The 24697-nt window shown below is 40.0% G+C and overlaps 1 protein-coding gene across 1 annotated transcript in view; it reads left to right on the top strand.

Moving 5' to 3' along the window:
- PARD3B (par-3 family cell polarity regulator beta) overlaps positions 1–24697 on the top strand; it is a 391688-nt gene that overhangs the window by 292848 nt on the left and 74143 nt on the right. Inside the window, exons 19-20 of the mRNA XM_066322656.1 lie at positions 2452–2562; positions 18092–18388. Coding sequence (XP_066178753.1) covers positions 2452–2562; positions 18092–18388 — 408 coding nt within the window. The remainder of the gene's footprint in view (positions 1–2451; positions 2563–18091; positions 18389–24697) is intronic.

The following is a 24697-nucleotide window of genomic DNA, read 5'->3' as shown; positions in this document are numbered from 1 at the left end:
ACATTGCCTTTAATGCAGCACAACAACAAAAGTTGTTTTCATCAAGACCAACTCATTATTCCCAGTTTATAATTACACTGAAACTTGCCAAATTTATGGCAAAAGCAGCTCTACCAGCAAACAGCACTGTTTTTGTAAGCTTTGTCATGTTGGCAGTTATTGCAATCAAAATTGTCACTTTATTTTATTTAAAATGTATTTTTCCAGTAAGCAAGAAATAATATCTAGACTTGAAAGGGACACATGTTAAAGACTACTTTTTTTTACATTTCTCTTGAGTATGCAACATATCCAACTTCAACTCCCTGCAGCAATACAAAATGCCCAAGAATAATGTTTTCAGAATCAATGCATGCTGCAGTCAAATATGAAACTCCACAAACCTATAATTGAAACTGTGAGAGAAAAGCAAGCAGTCTGAATATAAACAAAGTCTGAATATAAACAAAGAGCTGGATCATGACCAAGATGCAAGTGCTAATATGGCCTCTAGAGAAAACTGCCGTGAGACCTTCCCAGCACATGAGCAAGTGTCAGAAAGCAGGGGTGTTTCAGGAGCAGCCTGCTAGTGCTCATACCCAGGTGACTTCTTGTTTGGCTGCCTGGCATCTCTGTAGAGAGTCATATATTTAGAATTTCATTTGGCTTTTCTTTTTCACCTGGGTCATTTCATACCTGTGCACCCACCTTACTTAGTTTCTCCTCACGCTGTGTACTACCTCTGTGTCTCTCTCGTGTTTCCTGACTGCTGCCTTCACTGCCACCACCACCTTCTGATGGGGTGTGTGACTCCAGTCTCTTGGAACTGCTGGAACTCAGAAAGAAGCAGTGAAATCAGTGTGCTGCTCTACACTCAGAAAAAGGAAAAATGTGGAAACTATATACTGTATTTCTGGAAGTGCTGAAATGAGTAGGGAAAAAAGAGCAGAAGGTTGTTTGTAGACAAGTTGTATGTATATTTTGAGCAAAGGATCCCTCAAAGGATGCAAGACACCATCTATCTCTATTGTGACACAGGAAAAAAGAGAAAACCATGCACAGATAGGACTCTCTCTTCTCCCCAGCACAGTCCATGACAGAGACACAATAAAGCATCTCACGTTACTACATGTAGTATTTGCCCTTTTTATTAGTACCACATGCTATGTGTCTGTCTCACATCCATCATTCCTTTTCTAACCAAGTTCTTATTGTTTGGAAAACTTGCTGCAGAGTTACCAGTAACTTCATTTGACTACAAGCTCAGAATTACTAATTAAATTAACAAAAAATTTGGATCATTGTCTTATGAGCCTGACTGCAAAATTTCTGCTTTTGTCTGTGCAGAAACATAAAGTCAGGGATTTAGAGCTTAAGTATAGTCACAATAGTTCAGCTGTTCCACTTGAGGCAGTTTGGGCTGACATGAAAAATAAAAAGGGTAAAAGAAAGATCACAGAGGCAATGCTTCAGACTTTCACAGAAGAGTTTGCAGTTTTGAGTCAGAGTAATTAGTCTGCAATGTAGTATAGTTAATCAAATAGTAATTACTTTTCTTTACGTTGTTGTTATGCATATAAGGACACATTCATTTGCAGGGGAAGACACAGGTTGATCATTTATTTACTTGTGGTACTGAGAATTTTCAAATCATGAAGAGGAGGGGTGGTTTTCAAACTTTTTGTTTGGTCCATAATTCATGAGTGTATTTGACCCCAGTATTCTGACTTCACCAGAAATTAAATGTAGTTCCCCAGTTCAGCCACCTTTCATAGGCTGGGTAAAGCAGACTTGTTATGCATATTTGTACAGTGTATAAAACAACAGTGCAAGCCCCAAACCCATTGGGGGCTCTGGAGGACTTTCACAGCATAAATATTACATGATAGTATATTACTAGGCTGAAAGAAAACCCCAGAAGTTTAAAAAAGAGCTCTTATGAACTGCCTAGGTTTGTACTCTTGGAACAAAGCAAGATTTTATTCTTTCTGATTGCATCTTTATTTAAACAAAGAACAAATCCTAAAATTAGGGTGTCATGAATGAGAGACAGTAGTTACTAGTAAGAGCAGAGCAGTGGCCCAGTCTGGGTGCTGACACCACAGCCACTGCTGGTGACTTTCAGAGAGCTGTCGTGTGGCAAGAGGAGCCTTCATTACCTTTAAAATGTGCCATATGATTATTCTAGCTCTGTACTGCCCTGCATTTCAGGTTTGACCAGGCTTTTCAACTAAGTTTCAGGCAGTGGCTTTCAAAAGTAGAGGGTCCAGATCAATTTGTAAGCAGTCCTTCCTCTTGCGTATGGCCCAGGTAATACTGATAACATATCTTGCAATGTGGGAAATTTATGAGTCACTAAGATAAAAACTCGGTGTTTTGATTGCCTAAAATTTCTGTGGTTTATGATAGATAAGTACTGTTTTTTCTTCTGTAATTATTTCCTCATGACTCCTTCTTTGATATCTTTAACAGATTTGGAAAGAAGAAAGAAGATAAAAGTGGGAAGGCAGATCAGAAGGGGACTCCAAAGCAAGGCATGCTTAAAGAGGAGGAGTTGGAGAAAATGAAAGAGGAGCGTGAAAGGTGAGTAAATGGCAGCAGCATCTTTGTTCATAAAGTGAGAAACTTCAGAGCAAGGGGTTTCCTGAAGGAACAGCCAGCCAGTCTGTCCCAGACAATGCCCACTGCAGTCGGATCCAGCAAGGCAGAGCATTAGGCTAGTCCTGGCTGAGTCAGAGCTGCTGTGTGACTGGAGCCTGTTGTTCTCATGCAGTTTCTGTGAATTTCACTGTTGCATTCAAATCCCAGCTTCTGCTTTAGCTGGTGAAGATCAGTTCCTTCAAAACCTGTTTCACCTCTGCCCATTCCCAAGGTCAGCTGACTTGGTAATTTCCTCCTCTACTTCTCTACAGCAAGAACTTCCTTCCTTCTCTCCTGACAGCTTCTGCCATTGTTTTCCAGCACTTTAGACCAACCTCTTTGGCTTCATCTGGCTGTGCCATCAAATAGTAGCTTTTGTACTTTGGTGTGTTCTTTTGTGCACAGTGTTTGCTGGTAAGCCACATGTTGCAGAAATTTGTATGCAACAAACGTTGAATATGCTGAGGAAACACCTGGGAGAAGGCAGGTTCTGATGGTTAAAATCAGTCTGCAGAGGCAGGAGTCTGCCAGCAGTGGGATGGGCAAGAGGGGCAAGGCAAGAAGCTGGGGTGTGTGCCTGCTAGGAGTTGTTGTATTTCTGAGGTAAGACCCTGGGAGTCTGTTCTGATCATAAAACAGACTTTCCTATGCCCAGTCTTAGTGAATTTCTTAACTTTCCAGATTAACAGTTTTTACAGTTTTCTGCTTTTCCCTATGTCTGCTCTTCAGAAACTGGAAACAGTTTGTCAATGTCAACAAGGTTCAGAAAACTCCCTTTCCCCAACTCATCCAGAAGTACTTCATATGCTGGAAAAGGTCTTTGTTTCCCTCTGATGGCTGCTATCAGTAAAGTTAAAGTGCCAATAGTTTCTGGCTCTCAAGAAGTGTCTACAGATGCTGTAAAACTTTATAAGTTGTAGTAAAACATTTTGTCAGTGTAAGCAGAAAACTTTCAGATCTCTCTCTCCTTCACTGGAGCATCCTGCTCCTGGGAGAGGGAGAGGAAACAGACACGGTTCCTTTTGGACAGACAGTGTTTCCATCTTTGTGGTACTGGTTAGTGCCCAGGGAAAGGATGCCCCACTTTCATTTGAGTCATGCAGCACATGGTCAGCCCTGTAAGTGGTAGCTAATGGGTTTCATTGGGGAAAAGAGTCAATCCAAACCCTTGTAGTGTGCTGCTAATTTTTACTATTTTAAAGGCTAGCAAGGTATCTAGTTACTACAGTGCTGCCACTGGATATGCTTAGCCACTGCTTAAGTATTCAGTTCATCTAAGTTAAGTAGTGTCAGGAGAAACTTTGTACCATTTGTTTTAAAATTTCTGTGCCGTGTCCTTGATTTTGCCAGATTGATGAGTGCCTTTATATTAAACTGCTGACTCCCAATTTGGATACTGGCAATTTGAGAGGTATGTGTCCTTCATTTTAAAGAAGCCAGTGTCTTTTATTAGGATCCTGGCAAGCTAAGAAGCATGTATCCCATCTGTTAAAGGGCCAGTGTCATTTACTAAAATGTTGGCAGGCTGGACGGAATGAACCCTTCTGTCTAGAGGTCTAACGTTCCAATTGGACACGAGATAATTGTTCTTAATATTTCTTTAGTGTTGTGTGGTTTTTTTTTTTTAAATTACAGTCACTGATTGACAGTAACTTGGTACGGCTGCATTAGAAACTGGCAGCTCAATGTCTTCATCATTCTGGTTTCTCTAGTAATGATTTCAGTTTTGACCTGGAAGAGTTTGTGACTGAAATGGAGAACAGCAGGTGTGTTGAGAAGTGGATGAACCAAGATGATATTTTTAACTCACTTACTTGATTCTTCTTCTGTAAGGCACAAGAATAGGAATATCACAGTTTTGTATCAGGTATCAGGAATATCACACTTTTGTATCTTATATCTCTGGGGAATTCAAATTAAAAATGAAAAAAAAAAATCCCAGAAAAGCAGTAAAGAAATTCTGAAGAAATTCTCCCTGTTATCCTCAAAGGAATGCAACACGTGCTATAAAAACAAGCAATTTGCTTCAGCTTTCTAAATGAAGCAAGAGCATGGTTGTGTGTTTGCCCACATAAGACTACCTACAGGCTTACTATTGAACCTTTCTTGAGCTGGTCATAAAATAGGAGTGCCTTTATTTTTATTAGAGGAAAATTATATAAAGAAGCTACTTCTCCTATATGGGTAAAAACTGTTGGGGAAATCGATTAAAATCAGTAAGAAAACATTACCTGACTTGAAGGTAGATCAGTCCTTTTGCTTAGTTGTTGACTGTTCACCTAATGATGATGCCCAGTAAGACAGCAAAGACAAGGTTTATAGCTCTGTCCCAAGATTTAGTAATTCTATAATGTAATTCAAGTCCAAGATTTTAATGCATATATTGGCAAGGAAAACCTTGTGGCACATTCACACCATAGATCATCTGCTCCTATGACTTCACTAGCTGCAATCCTGCATACTTGGTCTCGTATTTATAAAACTGAAGCTTAGTAGAGCACATTCATATTTTCAGATCTGTTCTTGTTGAGTGAAATGAGAGTATGTTAAAACTACTGAGGATGTAATAGTAGAACTACAGACATGTAGCAAGTTTTGTCCCTTGATACCTGTGATCAAATCCTATATTTAGCAGCTTGAACAAACTAAAATTGCTTTTATAACTTTTAGCCTTTCTGAAATAACTTAAATGCACATCTAATTCTACTTTTCCAAGATTAGCTGTATAACTAATTCTTGTTCAGATCCCCAATTCAATTATTACAATCCTAAAGTCAGATTTTTTGCTTAAACGCTTTTTTTAAATGCTGACTGCTTACCATACTAACTGATAATATGATTTTTCACCTGACTGGGTTGGGTTTTTTTTGTTGTTGTTGTTGTTGTTGTTTTTTTTTTCTTTTTTCAGAAGCCATGTTGTCCATTTTGGACATTAGTGGAAGAGGTTGGAGTAGTTGATTTTTGGGCTGGGTGTGACAGGATTAATGATCAAGTGCTTTTCAGCATCTTAGCAGCTGTGGAACTCGCCTGGTTTTGGATGTTGGTTTTGCATGCAATATATGCTTGGCAGCTCTCCAAAAACCAGAATATTATTCCAAGATCTCAGCTGAGAAATATTTTCTGGTAGGAAGTGCATTTTCAGTTTACAGGACTAGGCTGTCTCTCATAATTTTGCAGAGTTTTTGATTGATATTGGATAGGCACAACAGTATTTCACAAAAACCCAGGGATGGGATTTCTGTAAAGACTGCAGCCTTCTTCCAGAAATTTTCACAAGCTTTAGATGTGCAAAAATGTCAGATGTGTTCACTGCACAGTTATGGGCTGGCTGTGCAGTACAGGCTCCGTGACTCTGGCTCTGACAGGAAACGTCAGTTCTTACTGGTGTGCTGCATGAGTGTAAGCCCATCATGCCTGGAACAGGTTGGATTTCCTGCATGCACAGAGAAGGAATTGAACAGTGCATGTGCAACAAGTCTGGCACATCCAGAATGTGTTAGAGCTAGTGGGCGTATGCAGACAGAGTATTCAGTGCTCACTCTGTAATGCAGATGATTCCCAAAAGGACAGGATTTGCTTGCACATTGGTCCTCAACATAAATTTGCCTGGCAACTCCTTTTATGGGCTGCCAAGTTTCAGATTTGAACCTCAGAAAGTGAAAATAAATTTAGTGTTTCATTAGCCTAGTAATTTCTATTTCCATTCCACATTGTCCCAGTCTCAGTTTTCAGTACAACTCTCTGTCCTGCCTTGTAGCTGCAGTTCTCTGAAGCAGCTCCACATCCTGCACTGAAAAGCTGACATCATTATTTTTTTTTTTACTGCTTGTATTCCCTAGCAATCCCCGCCAAGATCAAGGTCTCATTGTGTTCACTGCTGTTAGGAAAGCTTGGGCCTAACCCCAAGCACTAACAGTTGAGTGGAAGAGAGAAAATCTGACAGGAAAAAAGCAAGTGTCCTCTGGGTGGGAATGTGACATGCAGGCAGTGCAGCTGCTTGTCCAGGTTCCTAAAAAGTCCCTGTCAGGCTAAGAATTGATTCCAGACCTCAGCCCCAGGCTTCCTTTCTTTTCAAAGCCAATACTTTATTACATGACTACTACTTCTGCAAGCTTCAAGTAGTGAACAGGAATTTTGGATATTAGGCATTCCCTCTTTAGTAATAGCCTTTTCTGTGTCCAATTGAATATGAATTCAGCACCTCCTTTAAATTATTTTCTTCTTCTCCCCCTACCTCCTTTCCAAGGTGATGCAATGTCAGTGAAACTTCGGTGGAAAAAGACAGGAGCTCATGATAGTTCAGGAGCACTGACTTAACTGATGGTACAGTTCTTTGAAGTGGTGGTTTGTCCTTCCTTACACAAGTCACATGCTTCATTTTCATTGGACTGAAGCCTTATTTTAGATAAACTCATAATTTTGTTCATGCTTCAAAGAGTTTGGCTGTAATAAAGCATGTGCTCCAAAGGTCGAGAATCTGCCCATAAAAGGAAGAAACAAATGCTATGTCTGAGGGTTATTTTGATCAAGCTGACTCAAATCTGTATTTTTAGTGTGTTCAGTGTAAATTACTCAGAATTTATCATTTTAATGACAAGATGTTCGCTACATTATTAAATACTGGAAGAGGCCTTGTCTTTTCCTTCCCTCAAAGATTTCACCTCTTCCTCCATTTCTTTCCCACTTATTTGGGGTTCTTTTAATTTTCTAATATTTAAAAGTCATTGTAAAATGAACTGGATAAACATATTATATGCATGAGTTTTACACATCATAATTCGTTTGCCTTTTAAATGCAAATAAAGTGACTATCAACTGAAAGAAAAATATTTTTTCCTGTTTAGTATAATTTTACTGGAATTTGCCTGGTGAGACCTAAGTCTCTCTTCCAACAGAATTGAGCATTTACTTGACATTAGAATAAAATTTACAAAATGAAGCACCTTATTGGAAATGGGAGGATTTTTTAAAGTAGCATGAGAGTAAGTTAATATGAGGGCACTCCATGTGAAAAATAATCCTCTGCACATTTTTGTGGGAGTAGTTTTGTTAAAACAGTCTTGATTTTGTTGCCCTCATCAGAATTAATTGGGGAAGATTTTGTAATAGTATTAAGGTTTGAGTAGAGTGTTAGAGAAGCGGAAGGAATACCTGGCCCCTGCTTTCTCAATGTCTGAACTAAATGCTTAAGTTATATTGTATCTCAAATTTCAGTAAAACTAAAGGGTTTGTTTTTATATTAAAGGCTGACGTTCCTTTACTTTTCAGAAACCTTCCAGCAACTGAAGAGCATTTCTCTCTTGTGTTATCAGTCCTGATGCTTGTTGCCTGTTCCCATAGCTAAAAAATCAATACATATGTTTTTGATATTTGGCAAACAGAGGTTTAATTTTGCAACTGCAAGATCCCTGCATGAAGGGATGCATCATACAGAAATAAAAACATTTAGAGTCCACTTAGGAGAGAGTACTTGGGAGTGAAACTTCGTTCCCTTTCTGTCAGCATTTGTTTTATTACATTTAATTGCAAACAGTTTGTATGTTACTGGAAACCAAAATTAAAATGAGAATAGATGGATACATGGCAGCATGGCAGAAAAGCCAAATTGCTTTGAATCAAAAGTTGAAATTCAGACGGCTGCAAAAATCAAAATATGATTTTTTTAAATGCATAGTGCATCTTAGCACACGTTCATACAAGCGGGCATTGTTGGCGACCCCATGTAGCTCTTGTTCCTCTGTATTCCTCCTGCCAAGTCTAAAAGCATTATTATGGCTGTTTAGAGTTCATATTGATCGCTGATAAATGTTCATAATTACTATTCTCACCGTTAAGCTCTGTGCTAAACCACATGTTTTTGGGACACCTGAGCTTGTGCATCATTATTTATTAAGGGTTAATCCAACATGGTGTATCTGTTCATTGAGTATTCCTGACTTTGCAGCACAGCTAGGTCCTGTGGTTTAGACAAAATAAAGTGTTGGATGTGATCCCAGTTTTAATACTCCCAATTTATTATAACCATTGAACCCTGATCAGATCACGGATTGGATTGGATCCCAGTTTTTTAAATGTCCCAATTTATTGCTGGCTTGCAACCCTGATAAGAATACATATTTAATTAAGGCTTCAGTTTTCAAAAATTCCAGTTAATTACTTTTAGATTCTTATTAGATCATAGCCGTGTAGTATGGTATGTTGAAGTTATGAAAAAATTACTGGATGCTGTTGCACAGGTCAAGGTCATAGTTTCATTTTGTGCTGACGGTATGAAGTTATCAGATTTCTGTTTATTACTGTGGCAGCACTTGCACTGGACAGGAGGACAGATTAATCCCAACCCATTGATTCTGAATGATTCTCATTTTAGATCTGCTGCTGCTCTGCATACCAGAGCATGTAATAAAAGCCTACCATGGAACACTGGGAGATTGATGTTTGGTTATGAGTAGCTGAGGTAGATGGGTCTCACCCACCTTTCACAGTTTTGTTGCAGAGCTAGAGAGCAATTTCTGAGCTGCTTTGTTTGAATTTTTTACTGCTGGAGGACATTCTGAAGACAGCATTAGGTCTACAGTTGGTCCCAGATTGTCCCAGGTTAAGAACATTAAGAACTGGTAACGGTGGCACGTGGAATTGGCCTTTTTCTTTAACCATCACAGTGCTATTCCAGGTGTTGCACACTGATGGAAATAGCACTTCTAGGTGTCATAGCTGCGCTCTCAAACCGTAAGCACGGAATTCTCATCCAAGCCATTTAGTATCCTTGTTTTGCTTGTCATTGAGGCACTGGTGTGATCTGGAGACACGTTTTCACAAGGTGTGCCGTCTGTCCATCCAAGAGGTCAGAGCAGCGTCAGTGGCCTGGCTCTTCCTCACTTAAATGGACCAATGCATGGCTCTCTTCTATGTATATCACAGTTTTATCACTTGATGGTCGTTTTGGTTCTGTAAACTTGAAATGCTGCTAGAAACTTACAGGCCAAATTAATAAAGTGCAACTGGCCCAGGTACTAGCCACCCAGGGTGAAAGAGTGCTTTCTAGGAGATGAACTATCCTGGCCTGTGGATTTCTTTGACGCAGTGCTGAATGTAGGTCAGCTCCTGCCCACTCTGGAATCAATAAGGGCATAAGAATTACTTGGAAGCAACATTTCATTCCTTGCCCTTCCATTTGTGATTTATGACAGTCTATCATAAATCGTTGGCATGCACTTTGAAGTAGTGCCACAGCACAGAATTCCTCTTTTCAGACTCTTTGCTACTACAGCATAAAAATGAGAATGCAACTCATGGGGATAGACAGGCAGAGAATCTGTTTGCATGTGTAAATCTCCATAGTGATCTTAAACCAAAATACCTGAAAGTCTTAAAGCTTAGACTGCTCAGGCAAAGCTGAGTTTTGCTTTCAAGTCAAGGACTGTTAGTTAGAAGCAACCTGTGAATCCCAGACTAACAGATGGAGACTGTTCCTGTTCTTGTAGAGAGAAATTCTGTTCAATAAGTTCCAGGTTCAATGTCATGTGTAGAATAAAGAAATATGCATGGATTATCATATCACATGAAGCTAGGCTTGTTCTTCCATTGCTAGGATTTCATTCAAATGAAGGCATAATGTTTATGCATTTGCAGAGATGGTTGTGTGAACTCATGAGGTGTGAGTAGGAAGTGGAGCTGCAAGTACCTATTCAGGAGATGTTCCAAGAATACTCCCTTACTGACAGAGGTGGCCCAGGGGACTCAGTAGGTTCCAGTTTTCCTGAGTCTGTTCCGAGTTGTGTCACTGCGTGTGGGTTGAGTGTTGGGTTTTCATGAGGTGTCAGATCAATGTTGTGCCTTCCCATGGTCATTACAGTGTCTCTGGTATTTTTCATAAGACAGTGTTACCAATCCTCAGTGTTTTTGATTGATACCTGCTACAACAATTGCTGGAGCCAAGTCAGTCACTGGCAGTGATTCTGTTCATAGGTGGATGTCTCTGTCTCTCCACAGCTTTTCTGCAGGCGTACTGTGTTCTCTGTTTATCTGATGAACTTCTCTGAAACAGTTTGTTTGATGTGTCAGTTGGAGAGGTTAGAGGGATGATTATGTGGCTTTGATTGCAATTGGTATTGTGTGCATTCCTGACATTAAGTTCCCAATGTCTAAAGTGTAAGCAAAGTTAAGTCTTGTTTTCCGAGAGTATTGTTATTTTAATTCTCTTTTCATGACTTTTCCAGAATGAGTTAATATTCACAAAAGGGACTCAGGTGTGGTATGCACAGCATTTTACATATCTTTTTAACAGCAAGGTGCAAATGACAGCACTGGGACTTGCAACTGCAGCTAAGGGGTGCAAAGTCACTGCAGACTCAAGGTCATTTTGCAGGGTGGAGCTCAAAGGCATCAGAACATCTCAGGTGAAAGATGTCAAAGTTATTTTGACAAACCTGGAATGTTTCCACTCCCTATTCCCCGTTGTCACAAAACAAGGAACATCCTGTTGACAGGAGACTGAGAAACCTGATCTGTGCAGTCAGCCTTGTTTTCAGCAAGAGGTTGAGCAGGATGACCTTCAGAGATTTCCTCACAATCTAAATTTTACTGATATTGTCACTTCAAGATGATAACTCCAGGGTAGTTGTGAATAAAGAAAATTACATAATGAAGTAAAGTATAGACTATAAAATACTTGGCTTTTCAGATAGTTGACTTTCTGTAATCTACTGCATTTCACCAATGTACAACTAAAGTAGACAGGCAGAAAAGCTGTCTCTGATTTAACAACAAGGATAAAAATCATGTTCTGGTTGAACTTCATAGGACAGGAGAAAACACACTGGCCTCATTAGAGGCCGGATTTTCTTTAGAGGACAGGATCCTGTGTAAGCTGGTAATCACTCCTTGTCACCTCTGAAATAAATAGAGGAACATTAAGACCCCAGTCTTGTCTATCCAAAGCTGCCATACATCGTTTTGTGGTATGAAAGAGCTGTGTTTCATTTTCAGTTTCTCATAATCTTAAATTTTAAGGTCAGCACAGCTCTATCTCCTTCTTAGATTTTTCTGTTCTCCCTTTACTGACAACTCTGCAAAGGCAGCTTCTTGGGTCAGTTCAGTATTTTACAGGCACGAGGTAGTTTTCTGGAAGAGGCAATATTTTATGGATTGGTGTGGTTTTATCACTGGGGCATTTGATGGTGCTACAAGGGCTATATCTTGCTACCCTGAGTTAGTCTCTAACTCCCTTGAATTTGTGGCTTGCCTTTCTTTATTTCTAAGACTGTTTCTATTCTTGTTTTTACAATTACAGATACTAATTATGGGGGAGATGTTCAAATCCAGCGCAATAGAATGGGCTGGAATGAAGACACACTTGCATAGCTTATAGGGAAGACGTTTCTGACAAACAATACTCTGAAATATAATAAATACTAAATTAGATATTGTTTGATTCTTCATGAGTCCATATCAGATGTCCTCAATTTGCTGGCAAGAGGTGGTCTTTATTTTATGTTTTCTTAAGCTATGGGACTTGCCTGCCTCTGGAGTTTTGTTAGGTGATGACGTTTGAAAAAATAAAAATGAGTCTTCTCCTGATAAAAGAGACAGGTTTGAATAGGATTTTTAATGTCATTATAGGCCATGTCTGCCTGCAAAACGAACATGGAATTTAAAAAAATTAAAAGCACGGTACTGAAATTATCTCCTCAGATACTCAACTGAAATATACCCATTCCCATCAGTGATTATGGCTTATGAATGTCTACAAGAAGGATGTATTCATTTCACTATTATGTAAATGAATGAAAAAACAAGATTTTAGTTACCAAAATATATTTTGCTAGCAGCTAAAAAGGAATTAAAATATTAAACCCGCTGGAAATCTAAGTGACCTCCTGCAGAAATAGGCTGCTTGCCTCTAGACAACCCGTTACTCAATATATGTATGAATTAGGTAAATGAGACACAAAAAAAAAGATATGAAATCAGATGTAAATTGAGTAATCATTACAGTGTGTAGATCTCCGGGAGAGTCACATGAGTGGAGAAAAAAGCAATGGAGTAGCTTTTATTCTGCTGTTCTCGAGGAACAACTGAGTAGAAGAATGTTTAGCATCTCAATAATCTCAAAAGACTTACTTTAAGGATTAAGGTCTTCTTAAGTTTAGGTATACTTTAAAATGATAATATGCACACGCGATTCACTATTGTTATTCTGCTCCTCTTACTGCGAATGGAATAGAAATTACCCTAAAAGACCTATGGCCTAGTTTCTGTTATACTTCTTGTCTCTGCTTTTGATTTGCTCTTCTCCCCCAGAACTTCTTTCATTGACTTTGCCCATGTCTTGCTCATTCATGTACCTGCTCACGCTTCCACAGAGTCTGGTACTTTTGCACCACCACATTAGAAATTTTGCTGTATTCATCTGAGGTATAAACAAAGTCCCTTTGTGAAATACATTATTTTGGTTAGCAAATACTTTCTGGGTCCTACATTTGACTACTTAGATATGCACCTTGAGGTTCAAAACGTGTCATTCTTTGTGCTCTGCTCTAAGTATGTGCTCTGTGTATGGTAAATAAAAAAAAGTTGCATTGCTTTTACTCTTTCACTAGAAAGTCAGAAGAACGGGATTTTCTCAGAGCTTACAGGGAGTGCAAGGGAGAAGGAGTTCAAACACTTCTGAAAATATGGTGCTTTTTGTTTTGGGCTTGTTTTGGTTGGTTGGTTGTCCCTACATTCAGTTGTTGCAATGTGAAGTGCAGCCTTGCTGGTCTCCCTGCTGGTGAAAGAGCCCATGATCTCTTCTGGGCCAGGCTTGCCACGTGTAGGTTTTTCACTCTGGTCAGACCCAGTAGCTGTCAGTGCCACTGAGTTGCTGCTCATGTCTCCTGCTGGGCAGCAGGCTCCCTGTGTCCATCCTGGGAGACATGAGTCAGGGGATGTGGTGTCTGAGTCTCCAGCTGATCCAGAGTGACCCGCAGTAGCCTTGCCTCAGTGTGCAAAGCTCATTTTGAGCTGGGGCTGCTGCTGGGCCCCCAGAAGTGCAGGTGGGGCTGCAGCCGGTGTCTTGCTCTTCATTTCACATTGAAGGCTATCTTTGGGCTCCCCAGCTTTTAATGACTCTGGCCTCCTCTGGGCTACTGAATCGGTAACATTACATCCCGTGTTTCAATTTTCAGAGAGTCTCAGAAGCTTCAGCGTTTTCTTGTTACCCACTCACAACCCACTCACCCACCCAGCTTCCAACTGCTGGGCCAAGAGATAAGAATTCTCTCTTACGGCTTTTCCTAGCCCTCGCGTTCATTCCCAAAAGCATTTCTGGGTCTTCTCCAAAAGTCACTTCTGCTCAGCTCTTCTGGAGTTTTCTTGAGGTAGTTCACATCCTTTCCTGCAGCTGCTTCGCTCTGTGTATTCTGCAGTCTTTTAATCCAGCTTTTGCCTGTCAGTGTCTCTGTCACCGATGTCAGGCTAAAGCGTTTTACATTGTGTTTGTCACAGGCGGTGAATACATATGTGGTCATTGACAGTAGCTCAGCAGAAACACAATAACTTGTTAAGCCACAGTAACTCAATCGTGTGTCTGAGCTGCAGCTGGAAGGAGCTATTTGGGCGGTTAACCCTTTCCTGGCTGCTGCACTCTAGGTGTGTGCGTTTTTTCATGTGTTACTAGATGAGAACTGACTGTGTATGATTTGGGTAGATATGTCAGATGGGAAGATTATTTGAAGGATAAATGAGAGCATTCTTTGATTTATAGCTCTGGAGGGTGTGCTACTGAACAGTACATGAGGTGTACAGAAGTGTTTTCAAAATACTGTGTCCCACTTCCAGAAGTACAGTATGCATATGGATTCTGTCTTCACTTGACTTCTACAAATGCAGCATGTTTTCAGAAAGTTGCCTGGAGTTTTGTTCGGGTTATATGCTTTTTTTAATCAAATTATATATTTTCTGAAATTATTTCACAGAATCACAAAATAAACTAGGTTGAAAAAGACCTTTGAGATCAAGTCCAACATATTTGTTGTAGGGAAAGTCTAGATTAGGATACATGTTTGGATAATATTGAGAAAAAGATGAATCACAAGAAAAAAAGGAAAGGGCATTTCCTGATATGGCACTTCTGCTGCTTATCCTGGCTGGTTGTGTACCAAGGCTCTGTTTTTACAGAAACACAGCTAAGGGCAGTTGGTGCACTTGTGCACGCGTTTAACCGGAGAACACAGTGTTCCAGTGGTGGAAGAGGGCAAGAAGAATAAGATACTCAAAAGGAAATACATGTAACTTCCCTTTATTCTGTATGAATTTTTCTTTGCTCTTTCCCTCATCAGGAAGCTTGTAGAAACTTTAGTGCACTCTAGATTTTTGAGATGCTGATCTGTACTATTCCTCAGCTCTAGTTTCACTGCCAGCATCGTAGTGCTGAGGGACATTTTACCTTTCTTCACAAATATGTACCAGTTGTTTAACCAGACCCATCCACTGCTGCAAGTTGGGAGCTGTCTTCTAGTAATTGTTCAGTGAGCTGTTCACAATTACAGTTGTGTTAATTCAAAAGTCTTTTGGTTTTCTAGGCTGATTGGTTTGGGGGGGGGTTGGGATGAGGAGTAGAGGTTTTGCTGTTTCACATAGGGAGAATTTCAGAAGGAGGTACAGCAGTGGTGAATGACTAGAGTGGGATAGAGAGCAGTAACCTGCTTAGTAGAGTTGACAGAGCATTAAAGAAGTTATGAAAGGAACAGCAGATTCTTTTTTTGGGTGCGTTTTTTTCTCAGTAAAGAATTCCTGGGCACCTACTGGTATGTGCTATGGATAAGATTGCTTTAGAACTGTGTGAAAACATGATGCCAAAATACAGTGTGGAAATACAAAACTTAAGAGAAATGTGAGAAATTTCAAAGGTGAAAAACATGTGAAACGGCATAAGAGGACAGGTAAATAGAAAAAAAAGGAAAAACAGCCATCTGATAATTTGTTTCCCTATATTTGAATGCTTGGATTGAAATGAAAAAGACATCACTGAGCAAATGTTATAGATTTGTGCAAAAGAGTAAAAATCAAAACAAGAAATATTAATGCAATTGTAATGGATATATTGAAAGGATGAAACAGTGATCATAAAGAATTTCACAAAGCTGGATATTGACTGGTCTGTATAATATAGAATGGAAATAATTGTTTTTGAGAAGATTTGACTTATAATTCTGGCAGCATTTGAAGATTGCGCTCAGAAGGAGAAGCTGAAGAAGCTAGGCTTATTCACAGGAACAAAAGAAAATTGTGGTGACCTAATTCCAGCTTTTGTTGTGCAGAATATACCAGTATTGATAGCAGGACAAATTACTTGTTCTATCAGACATGAAAGCAAGATTAGCGTGATGCTGCTGGCTGCACTACTCTTGCTTTCAAAGCAGTCTCAAATACCTGGGGGACCAGTGATGTACTGGTCCAGAGAACATGAAGGCTCATCATTTTCTGAGAAATTGCTGTGACTCATCTCGGGTCTGTGCCGTGCCTTCTGCACTGACATGTGATACAACATTCTTTGAAATGTAGTGTCCTCCTATTTTTCTGCCTCTGTGCTGTGTGTATATGTGCCCATGTGTGCCACAGGGCTTGTATCTCATTTGATATATTCCTGCACTGAATTCTGTGTTTAGGGGTTTCTGGTCACTAACTGAGGGTGAAGCACTCCCCAGTTTCCCAGCTTAAACATACCAAGTGACCTCAGCTGCCCTCCTAAGTCTCACCCTCGAGGCCTTTCATCATCCTGGTTTCCCTCCTCTGGACACACTCCAGCAGTTTGATGTCCTTTTTATGCTGAGGCACCGAAAGCTCAACCAGAGCATGTGGTACCCAAGGTAGGGCACACAGGATTTGAGTACCAGAGAGGAGAAAGCTCATCTGCTTCACTGAGAGGAGGCAGAGTGAATAGTGGGCACCCGTCCCCTTCACAAATGTATTATCTATACAGGCTTATCCTGCTGTGAAGTGTGATTACATTTTAGGTGTTGAAAACCAGCATCACCTCTAGATATGTCCTAGCACTGTTAATGGAGATGTGGAACTCGAAAGCATGAGTGGTACACATTTGGTATAAATGCATGTTATTCTCATTAGAGTTATTTGTGAACCTTTTTATCTACAAATTATTTCCAAAGTATTAGCATTTGTTTTGATGATACAAATCTAGTGAAACAAAATAAGTTGTATGAATCCCATTCTGCACTTAGTAGTTCCTGTCTGTCAGAGGAAGCTCCCAGTGTGCTCATCTGTTTTTCTAGGGAACCTTTTTCTCCATGCCTTTTAAATACTTTTTCCAAGACACCTTAATTTTTCAACATGCAGAGTCCTGAGACCATTAAGCCTTACTGAGATAGCCAAGTCTGCCAGACCCTTTTCACTTTTACTCCTGTGGTACAAATGATACTGTTCTTTCTACACTGCTGTTGCTTTCAGTTACAGTCAAAAGCAAATGTTGACTTCAGTCAGGCATTGCATCTCTGTATCTTTCTTCTGTTCCTTATTTCTTCTACCATGCTCCTCTATTTTCTGTAAATGCTATTTATTACACACCGTGGTCAGCATTCTGCTAGATCCATCTCACTGCACTTAATTACACTGTGTTGAAGAGCAGTTGAGCAGCTAAAAGCATAGCTCACAGTCTTGCTGTACATTTTTTTTCTTCAGCAGGAATGTTGAATCATTCAATATTAGCTTGAAATTTACCTGAATATGTTTTACTATTCTGAAGAGATTACACAATGGCCCTGATTAGCAGCAGCATTTTGTAATACCACTTAAGGCTTTATCACAGTGGAATACTGCCAGTAATAGTCTTTAATTCACTTATACATACCAATTCATTTCTGTCAAATTTCTATTATTTTCTTTGCTGTTTTACTTTGTCCCCATCCCCTATATAATAAGGCGTGATTTTCACATTTATGTAGCCAAAATAAAATTTTTTAAAAATTAAATCTTCAGCAAATTAATTGCAGTCCTTTAATTTGAGGCAAATGTGCCATCTCTCCATTCGCGTTCACATTTAATCCACTCTTCACAAGCTAATGTATTTAGGAGAATCCAGGTGGGTCAAGTAACCAAGGATCAGTAGCCATTTTACTGGCTAATTTAGATTAAAAGTTTCAGGATTGGGTTAGGTATGTGCAACTGCAATGTGGAAGGTCAGTGTAGAATTAAACCTTTGTGTGTTCATGCATCCACACTTGTGAAAAGCCACATTATATTCAGCATTAATTCTTTTTCATCAGAATGGTGACCAAGCTTGGTTACAAAGGTGATCTCCAGAGACAAAGAACAAAATTGCTGCATGCACCCCCACTCTGTTTTATCTGGCATCTGTTTCACAGCGTTCTGAAAGCCCTGTATGGTCGGGTTCAGCATTGGTGTTTCAAATTGGTGTGATGGTTACTGTCGAGGCAGATCCCAGTGTTTCTTTGTTCTTTGTTTTCATTGTTAGGATTGGTGCAAAGCATCAGGAGTTACGGCAAAAGCAGCTGAGAGCCCTGAGTGATTATTCTACTGGTCCTGGAGGACCTGACATTGATGATGATGAGGTGGATCCAAACTATGCCAGAGTGAACCACTTCCGAGAGGTTTATCCCCCAGCAAGCATCTACAGACCCTCATCACCAGCAGTAGGAGAAACCTTTGTTTATCTGCGGGATTCTTCCTCAGCACCGATGGAGAGAGAGCACTTGGAAGGACTGTATGCAAAAATAAACAAGCAGCACTACCCCCAGACTTCTGGTGACAGGTAATATTGCCACCTGGCATTGCAGAAAATGATAGCTTGGTGGGGAGGGAGCCTGGGCCTAGGCAGGGGGTCAAACATGGGACTGTTCTGATGGCCCAAACCCCTGAATTTACTGACCAGAGAGCAATGAATTTCCTCTTACCCAAAAGCAAGATTTGCTGCAGCAGTAACCCCAGAGCATCTGAGCAAGGCAGCAGTCAAACAGAAATCATTAAAGATAAGTCCATATTTCACAAACAGAATGAATGAACTGACTGCAGTTCAATTCCTGCACTGCTGAAAGAGTGTCTTTTCCTCTTTCAATCGGGAAAAGTTCTTACCCTGCAGCAAAAATAATCTCAGTTTTCAGATCCCTTTCGATCCTGTAGATCATCAAGTGCCTATTAGTAACAGGTTTTGTGAGATAGCATGATATATTGTATGGTTTATGGTTTAGATTTTCCCAGCTGTGAGATATTACACACTTCCAATTAGTTTGGGAGGAGGACTGAGAATCATGGCATTTTTATGCAGACTATGAAGTGTGGCTTCACAAGACTGATTGCCTTTCACAGCCTTTCCAATAACTAAGTGGGAAGGGAGGAACAATTTTTAATCCTTACTGTCAAGCTTCCAGCCTTAAAGAAAGATGGCCAGAATTTTTCCTGGGTTAAAGGGGAAACAAAAATTCCTTTGAGTTGATGATGTACCTATCATTATGATGATATTAAAACTGGTTGCTTCTGAAATTTGGGGCTAAAAAGAACATGAGACTTCATTTGTGGCGTTAGTTTATCAATGTTGGCTTTTTCAAACCAAAGTACAAGCACGTGGGCAAGTCTGTGTGAAAGGAAGAGCTGACAGAGGACAGACATGGGGGACTTTAGGAACTGTGCATGCTTTGAGTTCATGTTACAATCTGTAGTGTCTTTCCATCAATCCATGCCACATAATACCACACTCGTTAGTTAATTTGGGAGAAATATGTCAGCACAGATATAGGAGTGTTTCCAGTTTGTGGCATCATAGTACTTTAAAAACATCTACTGAGTCATTGTTATAAATACCATAAATATAATAAAACACTTCTGACATAAATCCAAGTTCATAGCAGAGAATGGGCCAAGTATCTCTCTCTTTTTCACCTAAATACAGTATGGTAGAGTTCTTTCCAAACATAATGACAGGGCTTTTTTTTTTTTTTTTTTTTTTTTTTCCTTCCGTAATATTAACTCATTCCCTTCTGCATAAAATAAGAGGTAGTGATCCCAGCTTTTTGCCAGCTAGTGGGTTTTGAGGCAATTGTCACTGAAGTCACACAAAAGTTACATGTAGTAAAGGGGTTGGTAACTAAGTTCATGCTAGCTCAATAAATCAAGATCTGAGAATTCCCAGTGGCAGGTGTCTAAATTCAGGTGTGTGTATCTGCCAGATATGAACATATGCATGTGTAACTCAGCTGGACTAAGACACTCATAAAAGTTGCTTTGTTATTTCAGTTTTAACAGGACTTTGAAGCTTTAATTTTAAATATATCATCAGTTTTGAAGTGAAGCCTATAGATTGTCTTTCCTTGCAGAAAAAAGAAATGCTCAAGTCTTGCATTCGGTCTTCTTCTAGTGGATTGATTGTATTGTGATTTTGACTATAGTGAATGAACTCTTGACTTGCTGTGGAGACAAGATTGAAGTCCCAACAAAGTTTGGATTTGGTATTGGGATCCTGGATTTCAATGTGGATTTAGCTGTAATTGCGTGATAACTCAGTTGGAAAAACTAAAACCCAAACATCGAACAGGCAGGAAAAGTTACCTCATAGCTGAGCCCATGATCAGAAGTCACACTGAGAGGCTGTTCCATCTGTATTGAAAGACCAACAGTCCACAACTTTGCTTTGTCGAATTTCTCAGCCTTGTAACCAGATTAGGAAAAAAATAGGAAATGTGAGATTCTTATTAGGCTGCCTTTGTTCTTTTTTTGAATCTTTCTTTTCTTTGTCTGAGAGACAAAATAGTGTTGTTATTCACCAGCAGAAATGTGCCAAACATGAATAATTCTATGTGAATTTATGCAGTGGGTCGTGAGGTCTCAGCCAACAGTTGTTGAATAAAGCGGCAACTTCAGGCAAGGAAATCTTTCTGTGCTAGAGGGAGAGTATTGAAAGGAGAAAGAGATGTGGAAAGAAAAATCCCTGGATAATGTGTTAATTAAGAAAACAATCTGCTTCCAAGGGTCAAGTATGAAAACTACCTTATCTGCCTCAAAATGATTGGAAAGGGATATAATGGATCCTTATAACCCAAGCCACAGTTATTCTGTGTTTGTGGGTCTGAACATTTATCAACACTTTGGTCGTGTAAACACTTATGCTTTGCTCTTGCTAGCACATGCATGCTTTCTCTCAAAGTTTTGCTATGAATTTTACTTTAGATGGATAGTTTTTTTCTCCCACACATGACTCTCAAGTTGTAATATAGTGCATGGAAACTTGATCAGTGACTAAAGTAAATGGGGTTAGGAATAGAAGGATTTGGACACAGAGAGAATAGATTACTTCATTTCAAGCTGAGAACTCCAGTTATGTATCGTTATGACTGAGAATTAAAACTCATTGTTTGAAAAAAGAAGTAAATTTTTATTTTACGTTATTATTCCAGAATAATGTATTAGCCTAATTAATGCTTTTTAAAAACAGGAGGCCATTTGTAAAGTATGAAGCTTAGTGGTCAAAAAAGAGCTGTTCACATTTTGCATATACTTCCTTTCCCTTCTCTCATCACTAGAACCCATCACGTATTCCTGGTTCATTCTTCGCCGTAGACTCACAGTTTAAGCTGAGAATGTCTCTCTGTGCAGGAAAGCAACAGGCTGCACATGCAGGGCTCTCTTGCTTTAATCATTATGAAGTATGTTTGCTGCCTCCAACACTGCTCCTCAGGGCACACACAGACCTGCTTCACCTTGCTGTTTGTGCACTCAGATCCCATTTACCTCCACTTGCATCTGGCATCTCAGGGGCTTTTTGCTTTGGGTTTTTGGGGGCTTTGGTTTGTGTCTTATTTACAACTGTTGTGTAACGTTCTTCTGCGCTGCTTCACAATTGTTGATTTTCATTCCAACGATGACTATATTCAGTGAAATAGAAGTAATTTTTTGTGTATATTTTGCTGAAAGCTTTGGAATTCTTAACTAAGAGAGGTGCTATATAAATGTAAATTGTCCTTATTAATGAATATAGCGAAAGCATTAGCATGATCAGTGTATTCTGTGAATGTTAAGTTAGAGTGGAAAAAAAATTAGCTGGCAAAATCACACATTTCTTTGTAAATCAAGCATTTTTCTGTTTATTTCTAATTAGCCACAATTTTCTGTAATGCAAATGGCATCCCTAAGGATGGTGCAGCCTGCACAGCCACCTTGTGCAGCTGGGGAACTCGCAGGGTCTTTGCCGGAGACGCTGTGCGTTTCCGAGCCTGCGGCAGAGGCTGAGTGATCTGTGGCCCATATGTTCCTGCAATGGGTGGTAAGTCACATCTCTGAGTTTAGTCATCGAGGCTGTGCCATGACAGTGCTAAGTTGCTCCATGGCAGAGCCTAGGTGTCAGACCAAAGCCAAAAGAGCAGATGCACAACACTATTATCACTCAAATGTCAGGCATGTCACACGGTGAAACCCTTTCTCACATTTTGAATAAACAATTTCGTCTTTTTTCTTCTTGTGAAGATGGTGCTGTCAAGTATATCCAAACACCCCAAGTACATCTCTGGAAAGGTTCTAGAGACTTTGCTCAACTTATTTTCTCAGCCCAGAACTATGAAACACTTAAAGTCTGATGCCAAACTCATTGCCAAGTATAATTCTTCACTTATTTATGTGGCTTATCTTGGGGAATTTCAAAGTGCTGGTCTGACAAAAACTAATACAGCTTTCCTTTGTTTAGCAAGAATAGATTCAGAGCTGTATCTTGTTACAGTTTTTAAAATATACCAGTAAAAAAACAGCTCTGTTTTATTATGTAGGAGTAAAGTCCAAAGCACCGAAGTCTGATCAAGCTTTTTTTTTTTTTTTTTTTTGGAGGTGCTGTCTGGGGGCCCACTATTGTGCAAGATCTTAATTTCTATAATGTTAATTAATTAAGTTAAAAATAGATCTTCCTTGTTTCGGGGTGAAAGCTGCCTTATGGCAACTTGCAGTCTTTTAGAATGCTCAGTCTAGCAACATGCAAAGTTGAAAATGGGAAAATGAAACTAATACCTCTGTGTCCCTCACACCTCACTCTCAGAGCTGGCCTGAGTCAAGAGAGACAGAGAAGAGAGATGCTGAGCAGCCTGCCTCTCCCTCTAAAGAATCAAAGGAAGAATTTGCTGTTCATGTCCTGAGGACCCAAATGCCAAATGTGAGCAATGTGTGAGCATGAGAGGAGGGTATAAAAGGGTCCAGAGGTTTGAAATTTAGCAAAAATAAGCCTTTTTTACTAAAAGGCTAAATGCTTGTCTTTAGGACACGTATGGGCCGCTCCCATCCTGCTCAATCCAATCCCATAGGAATCCTGAGCTTTAGAAGGACTTTCAGCAGAACAGGATTTGTTGAAAAAGAGTGAGCTGGGGTTGCCCAGGTGTGGCCCTTGGCCCTATGTGTCTCATATGCCAGAAGCTGAAGTTTTCTTGTTCTTAGTTCAGAGCACCATGGGCATTGCTCGTTGTGCATCCATTTACAACACCTTTTACACTGACTAGTGTAAAAGCAATCCACTGTTCTCGGAATGAATGGTCCTTTACTCAGGGAAGATTATTCTTTTAGATGGATATCATGGAGGCAAGGTGGAAATTGAATGAGGCTATGTAATATCTACGTGCCCTTTGCCACTGTACCTTGCATTGCTGTGGAAAGAGAAATATGGTCATGCATTGGAATATTTTGATTTACAAAGTGTGACAAATGCAAGCAAGGTATGTAGTCTCTATTACCATAAAGCCTCTTCCGCTTGGTGTCCTAAAATCACCTGTGCTTTTTCTTCATCTTGTATTACTCTACGTCCTGAGACTCTCCTCTGATTCCTCTGGAATTTATTTTTCCTGAAACATACCACAGGGCCTTCTGAACCTTTGGCTGCCCTCTGGTCACTGCTTTCCATAATGTTAAAATGGAAAACTTAGTGTTCAGCAACTTACTGTCTGTCCTGGCTGATAGATTTCTGACAGGAGGTAAATTCAGGCTGGCATTGGCAGTACAGCAGAGGTTCTGTGGTTTCTGGGGGCTCTCAGTAGAGCTGTTGTGCTCACGGAAGCAGGGTAGTCCAAGAAAGCCCTTTGGCCACCAGCTCCCGTGTAGGCTGTGCCACTGGAGTTAGACTTGTATTGTGTGTTTTGCTCCTAATACTACTGGCAGTTTTCTTCCTCAGAAAGGATGCATGGGTGCTGCCTGCTCACTGTGCCAATCAGGGGGAATGTTGAGTAACTAGGTAACTGGACTGCCTGAGGAGATACGTTTAAAACAAGCCTGGAGTTTATTTCCCACCTATATGGGGAAAGAAAAAAAAAAGTTGGGTAGCATTCAAGCAAAATTACTTAATGTTTAGAGTTCACTCTGCTTTTTCCCAGGAACCCCTCGTCCAAATCTTCTAACTTTGGCACCCAAGCCCTATCATTCACTTCTCAGAAAAACCCAGATTTCATGGAACTCAGGTGACCCTGAGCACTTTGGAGCGTGTCTAAGGAGAAGGAAGTTGTCAAACTGCTGCTGCTGCCATGTAATGTGTGCGTGCTTGTTTGAGGCCATGCATTCTTCTGCAGAAATAAATTCTGTCAGGAATAGTCACAAATCTGCCTGCGTGGATCCTGCCTGCTAGGGTTTGCATTTGGATCACCTCACTTATTGACAGATGTGTAAAATTTTATATACTGCACTCCCACAACTCCCTTGTGACTGTCCTGCTGCAGATGCTGGGGAGCCTGAGTTTTGGCAGCTGTGTTAAGCAGTCAGGTTTAGGTTGAGTTTTTTCCCCTCCAGCCCTGTCTTTTCTCTATGTGATATATTATTCTATGGAATTATTTTACGTTAATTCTGTGTATTTACTGGTAGTGTCCCATTCTTTCAGCCGTTTGGATGCAAATGCAAAAGATAGGTCCCTGAAGAGAAAGCCAGGTCTGTTACTGGGAAGATGAGACCATAGTACAGGATATAGTGAAATGCAGATGGTGTTGTCATCCTCTTAAATGTACAAATAAAGACAAAGTGAGATCGTCCATGCAGCTGTAATGAAATCATATGGCCTTGCATGTGTTCCTGCCATAGTGCATTTCCTAGTGTGAGCAAGAGATGCTAAATTCTC

Source organism: Sylvia atricapilla, chromosome 7, assembly GCF_009819655.1.
Source record: "Sylvia atricapilla isolate bSylAtr1 chromosome 7, bSylAtr1.pri, whole genome shotgun sequence".
In the NCBI taxonomy this organism is placed as follows: Eukaryota; Metazoa; Chordata; class Aves; order Passeriformes; family Sylviidae; genus Sylvia; species Sylvia atricapilla.
This window is presented reverse-complemented; position numbering and strand designations above follow the sequence as displayed.